The sequence below is a fragment of the Microcaecilia unicolor genome, chromosome 3 (assembly GCF_901765095.1).
Source record: "Microcaecilia unicolor chromosome 3, aMicUni1.1, whole genome shotgun sequence".
In the NCBI taxonomy this organism is placed as follows: domain Eukaryota; kingdom Metazoa; phylum Chordata; class Amphibia; order Gymnophiona; family Siphonopidae; genus Microcaecilia; species Microcaecilia unicolor.
In genome coordinates, this window is record NC_044033.1 from 195,769,415 (window position 1) to 195,775,937 (window position 6,523).

At 49.8% G+C, this 6,523-nt stretch overlaps 1 protein-coding gene across 1 annotated transcript in view; it reads right to left on the reverse strand.

The window, feature by feature from the left end:
- DHPS (deoxyhypusine synthase) overlaps positions 1 to 5,246 on the reverse strand; it is a 31,589-nt gene extending 26,343 nt beyond the window's left edge. The window contains exons 1-7 of the mRNA XM_030195269.1: positions 5,080 to 5,246; positions 2,453 to 2,652; positions 2,137 to 2,310; positions 1,901 to 2,022; positions 1,678 to 1,774; positions 1,425 to 1,511; positions 940 to 1,045 (exon numbers count right to left, since the gene is read on the reverse strand). Coding sequence (XP_030051129.1) covers positions 940 to 1,045; positions 1,425 to 1,511; positions 1,678 to 1,774; positions 1,901 to 2,022; positions 2,137 to 2,310; positions 2,453 to 2,652; positions 5,080 to 5,179 — 886 coding nt within the window. The 5' untranslated portion in view covers positions 5,180 to 5,246. The remainder of the gene's footprint in view (positions 1 to 939; positions 1,046 to 1,424; positions 1,512 to 1,677; positions 1,775 to 1,900; positions 2,023 to 2,136; positions 2,311 to 2,452; positions 2,653 to 5,079) is intronic.
- Between the last annotated feature and the right edge of the window lie 1,277 nt (positions 5,247 to 6,523).

The window sequence follows — 6,523 nt, forward strand, 5'->3', positions numbered from 1 at the left end:
AGCCCCACCTCCCAACCACCGGCTCTGGCACAGGCACAGACCGTATAAGTCTGCCCAGCACTATCCTCACCTCCCCAGCCCTGCCTCCCAACCCCGGCTCTGGCCCAGACCGTACAAGTCTGTCCAGCACTATCCCCGCCTCCCAACCACCAGTCCCGCTTCCCACCACCGGCTCTGGCACAGACCGTATAGGTCTGCCCAGCCCTATCCCCGCCTCCCAACCTCCAGCCCCGCCTCCCGATCTTGACTAAGCTCCTGAGGATCCATTCCTTCGGCACAGGATTCCTTTATGCTATATGCTTATAAGATTTCAATGTATTGTCCAGGATGACACCGAAATTCTTTTCCTCATTGATGACTCCTAATGTGACAGTTGTTATGGCCTAGTTTCTTAACCGCTCTCTGGTCTGACTCCATCCTGTACTATTTGAAGGTGCAGTCTCCAGAGATTTATACAGAAACACTATCATCTCCTTCCTGCTGGCCATTTCTCTCCCTAGGCACCCAAACATCCTTTTAGCTTTTTTATTTTGAGAAGTCTTTATTCAAATTCCAAAACACATGGAACAGGAAAACAGGTCCAACAATCAAAGAGAAACAATAACAAGTCTTGGAATAGCAAGAGAACACCCTAATACAAAATACTTTTAATTGTTTTTTTTTTTAATTGATATAACAAGGAGAAGCATTCCCCCACCCCCACCCCCTCACAAAGCCAAGGATCCATTCAGGAAGCAGCACAGGAATCCAAAGTGCCCATCCTTTTAGCTTTTGCCAACACCTTCAGATCATCAGATACATTGACACCAAAGTTCTGCTTTTCTTTGATGCACAGTATTCCCTCCCTCCCTCCCCCCCCCCCCCCCCCCCCCCACACACACACACAAATTGTACCGCTCCCTTGGGATTTTGCTGGGTGAAAGGAGAATAAAAACATACCCTCAACAATGTCCAGCACCAGGCCAGGGTTCTTGTATGAATGAAAGTAGATCATATCTCCCAAGGAGCCATCGGTCAGGGCTGGGCTGAAGACAGGAATGTTGTTCTGTAACACCATCAGAAGAGGCAGTGAGGACCCACAAGAAGCAAACATACGATGGATGCAGAGCTGTTACCAGACAGCTAAGACCCAGACAGAGGTACTGGTCACTGCTGATGCGAGATCTCCACTATCTATGGAGCCACTCTACATCTGAACATTAGATACCCTCACCTCAAGTGAGCTGCCTCCATTCACTGTAATCCCCACGAGCAAGCAGGTTCCTTTTCCCATCCTGATCCTGTCAGTGGACCCCCACTGGACTTGCTGTATGTGATCCCACCTGAGCACCAGTGTCTGCAGTCCTGGCCCACCTCTGAATCCCCAGCTTACGATTCCTCTCCACCCTCCCCTCACCCTCCCATGCTTAAAATTATAGCCTTACCTTTTGTGCCCAGTAATATACTGAATCAGGATTATTAATTTCTTTCCCTAATCGAGCAATCATCTTTGATGGAGTCCACTTCACCCCCTGCAAAGAGAGAGGGTGCCAGTTACCGGTGCTAGCTGACAGGCTATAGCCTAACACCCCTCCCCTCAAGGTGGATGCAGACAGTCTGCAGTCACAGAGTCTTGGTAACAGCCACACAGCCTCTTCTTCCTCACATTGGGTTTGATGTGCCACAAGCTCCTCTTACCTCCGTGTTCTGCTCCAGTACCATTTGATCCAGGATAGGCATCAGCCAGTCTTCAAATTGGCAGTAGTTGTTATTGGGAACCAGCAGATTTCCAATTCTGAGAGGAGAGAAGAGATAGGGAGTCTGGGTACTCTTCCCTGCAGAGCTGGAGCAGGGTGTGTGGGAAGAAGGCAGAAATCATCCCTCTTTACACGTCTTAAACAATCTTATTCTGCTACAGTACCTGTTGATGCCATTCGGCCGTAGCTCTCTCCCTTTCAGGTTGAAGTCCCCTAGGTAGGTGGGTGCTAGACACTTAATGAGGTCTTCCTCCACCCCTCCAGCAGTGGTCACCAGGACATCCACCTACGGCAACAGGAAAACATTGAATCGGCACCTGTACCTTGTAACCTCCTCCCTCATTCCAGAGCCCTGGGGATTTCTCAGATCCGAGATCCAACTCAAGCGCTCCCCCTTTACCATGTTATGCTGCACCAGGTAGCGGATGCTTTCACGGATGCCACTGCTGATCATGTTGGAGGTATACCCCAGGAATATAGTGCAGCCTGTCCGTTCTCTCTGACAGGGGTTAAGGTTAATGGGGTGCTCTTCCTTTTCCTCATCTGGACTTTGGGGCTCCAGTTTCTTCTCAATCTGAAACCAAAGCAAGGAAAAAACACTTGTGGCTTCAACAGGGCTGCCAAGCACCAGGTCAGCAGACACAAACCGGGCCAATCCTGGGCCTGTAGTTCATATCTGTATTTCAGTTCCACCCCTCCCCATGACAGGCTCTCACCATAGCATTGATCTCATGTACCGCTTTGCCAAAGTTAGTGGCCTGGAAGCCGCTGGTGTAGTAGGACTGAAGCAGGGCATTGTAGTCGACCCCCTGGTTGAAGTCGTAGCCACGGACCTGAGGCGTTCCCTCAGGGAGACTGGTGCTGTGCCGCAGGACAGCATCCAGGGCTTTGCCTGTGAAGTCTGCTGCCATCATGTCTATGAAACATTGAGGGAAGCAGAAATGAGTGTCAATCACATCCTGTGTGAAACCCCAACAGATGCTCAGAGCAGGTGGCTGCACATTGCAGAAACATTTCTAGTGCTTTCACAGTACAGGAAACTTTTGGCCATTATGCAGTGTGAAATGGCCGTTTGAGAAGGGGCCTGCACGACCTCCATGGTCTCATCTAGATAACCTCTGCAATGGGAGGAGGGAGACTAGAGTATCTTTCCACTGTGTAGCATGAAATACTGGTGAGATGCACTTTACTAAACAGCCTGCCCTTGCCTGTACAATATATCCAATTTAATAAAGGAACACAACTCTGCCTGATCCTTAGCCTGCCTATACAATATGAAGAACTTAAGATTAAGACTCAGGCTCTGTCTAACTCTCTGCCCTCCTCCCTCCCCATATCTACCTGGTCTCTGTCTCCCCCATATCTGGGAGATAGTCCCTCTGACTAATTCTCTCTTTATCTCCCCCCTCTCCAATATCTCTGTCTCTTACTCTCCCCCCCCCCCCAAAAAAAAAATCTCTCTAACTCTCTCTGTCTCCTCATTTCTGTCTCTCACCCTCCCTCTCCATATGTCTCCCCCCATATCTCTGTCTCTGTATAATTCTCTCTCTCCCCACCATATCTCTGTAAAACACTCTGCCCCCACCCATATCGAGAGATATGAGACGAGTTTTTATGAGACAGAGATAGGGGTGGGGGTCTAATTCTCTCTTTATCTGTCCCCCATATCTGTCTCTATCTCCTCCCCATATCTCTGTCTGTCTCCCCCCATGTCTCTCTGTCACCATCTGCCCCCCGCCCATTTCTCAGTCTCTGTCTCTCTCCCCCTCCTTATCAATATCTCTGTTTGTCTCCCCCTCCCCCCAATCTCAGTCTCTCTCTTTCCCACCCCCGTGTCTCTCAGTCTCTAACGCTCTCTCTCCTCTATATCTTTCAGTGTTTGTCTCTGTTTCTTGGAGGAGTGGGGTGCTTCTCACTGTCTGTACTGGGTGGGGGTCCCTCTGTAGTTTTGGATGGGGGTGTCTCATACTCTTTTGATGGTGGGGTTCTCTCTCGGTAGTGGAGGTATCTATTTCTCTCTTGGCTGGGGGGCAGGGGTGTGCTGGTAAATTTTTAACAACAGGCTCTTTCTCCGGACGTAGCCAGCTCTGCAGCTGGAAAGGTCAGGGGCGGCCGGGGGGGGGGGGGGGGTGGCAACACTTGCCTCTCTCTCCTCCCTCCCTTCCTTCCTGCGGGCATGCTAGGCATACCTTTGCTGGCAGCCAATAAATGGACTGCCACCACTCCCAACGTCTTGCTCTGAGCAGCATGCTGGAACTTCTCTCACATGCTCGAGAAGTCCCAGCCAGCTGCCTACAGCTGGAAACAAGGAGCGGGGAGCAGCAGTAGTCTATTTACTTGGCTGGCAGGGCTCAGCATCCCCACCAGCAAAGTAAAAGAGAATTCAGCAGGGGGCCCAAGCCCACATTTTGGGAGCCAGTTGTTAAAGTAGCCACGGAGGGCCCTACTTTGACAACCAGCTCCCAAAATTCTTAAAAACTTAACAACCGGCTCTTGCGAGCCTGTGAGAGCCTGCTCCAGCACACCACTGCTGGGGGGGGGGGGGGGGTGCTGTTTTTCCCTCTTGGTTTGGGTGTCTCACTCCCTCTTGGTGATGAGGTTGTCTCTCTTGGTTCTGGCGGTGTCTCTCAGTTGTGGGGGTCTCTCCCCCCTTCCTGGTGGAGGTGTCTCAAGGTGGGGGGGCATGTGTGTGGCTCTCTTGGGGGTTGGGGTGTTTTTCTTAGGGGTCTCTCGGTGGTGGTGGGGAGTATTTCTCTCGGTGGAGGTCTTTTTTTTTCTTTGTGCTGGGGATGTCTCTCAGGAGGAAGTGTGTCGCTGACTCCCTCTCTCTTGGAGGTGCGGGTGTCTCTGTCTTTTTCTTGGGGGTATCTCCTGTTTTCTTTCTCTCTTGAGGTGTGTGTCTGTTACTCTTGATAGATACTGGGAGTTTGTCTTTCTTGCTTGGGGTGTGTTTGTGTATGTGTCACTGTCTCTCTGGTGATGCTGGGGGTGTCTGTCATTGTCTCTGTCTCTCTTGGTGTGTGTATGTCTGTCATTCTCTCTTGGGGGGAGAGTGTGTGTCACTGTCTCTTTTTTTTTGGGGGGGGGGAGTCTCACTGTTCTCTCTGTTGGTGCTGTCTCTCTCTGGAGGGTGTCTTTCTTTTGGGGGGCAGGGTGTCTTTCTTAGGTGTCTGTGTCTGTCACTCTCTTTCGGGGCTGGGGGTGTCTTTCTCTCTTGGGTATGTGTCATTGTACGTCTCTCTTTGTGGTGGTGGGGGGTCTCTTTTTCTGTTGGGTTGGGGGTGCCCCTATCTTTCTCTCTCGGGGGGGGGGGGGGGTATCGGTGTCTCTCGCTGTGTCTTACCGCTTCTCCGGTCCCGGCAACAAGCGATTCCCCGCCCCCGTCCCGTTACTCCCGGTCGCTGCTGCGGCTGTTTGTACGGCGGCTCCGGAGGGATAATCATGTTCAATGCGCGCAGCCCGTCAGTAATGTATGTGGCTGCATGAGATCACGTGATCCGTCTGGGTCGCAGAGGAAACGATTGCTGTTTGCTTGCACGGACGACGAGAATTGGGGGCAAATCAAATGCTGGAAAGAAAAGACGCGTTATATCAGAGCAAAAGAGTGCTGCTGAAGATCCGATTGCGTCCGAGCAAGAAGCAGCACCTAGAGCTCCCGCAATGACCCCCCCCCCCCAATAATGCACCATACAAAATAAGCATTTACACCGCACAGCAAATAATCCAAACTGCATCAGCACCCAGAGGCCCTCCACCCCCAATAATACAGCAAACTGAGCCATTAAAATATTTCTAGAGCACAGAAAATTGTCCAGCCCCCAAATTAGGGTCCTAATCAAACACCACAGTGAAAGCACTTTACATGTTTTGGAAAGGGAAAGGGGCTGGGATTTGATTTCCCACCATTTTGTGGTTATAATCAAAGCGGTTTACATACTATATACAGCGAAAGGGGGTGGGACTGGATTTACTGCCTTTATGTGTTTACAATCAAAGTGGTTTACATGTTATATACAAGGAAATACAATGGGATTTTTGTTATTCAGCCTTTCTGGGTATACAATGAAATCAGTTTAGGTATTAGGGAAAGGATGGGATTTAATATTCTGCCTTTCAGTGGTTACAGTTAATGCGGTTTACATATATACAGGGAAAGGGGATGGAATTTCATATAATGAAAGCAGTTTACATATATAAAGGTTATCAATAGAAATCAAACAAAATAAAACATGGAAAATAAAATAAGATGATACCTTTTTTATTCAACATAACTTAATACATTTCTTGATTAGCTTTCGAAGGTTGCCCTTCTTTGTCAGATCGGGAAAGGGATTTGATAGTCTGCCTTTCTTTGTTTACAATTGAAGCAGTTTACATATATACAAGGAAAGGGGATGGGATTTCATATAATAAAGGGGATGGGATTTCATATAATAAAAGCAGTTTACATCCTATATAATAATTCTCACCTCCAACATTCTAATCTTGCTGCCTCAGACCATGGCTCCTTTGGAGTTGGTCTGCTAGGCTCCGTAGATTGCTGATGTCACCGGAAAGGAGACAAAAGGAGAAGAAGCAGGAGGGGTACGTCACCCGCAACACTGACCAACCGCAAGACAGGAGCAAGAGGCCCCGCCTTCGCCGTAACACCACGCCCCCCCAGGTCTCCCAGATCCCCAAGTTTCAGGGTCTCCCTCCCACTACCAGGATCCTCCCTCCATCCCAGTTCCAGGATCATCATAGCCTCCCTCCCTCCCGTCCACTGCCAGCCCTCCTCACGAATTTTT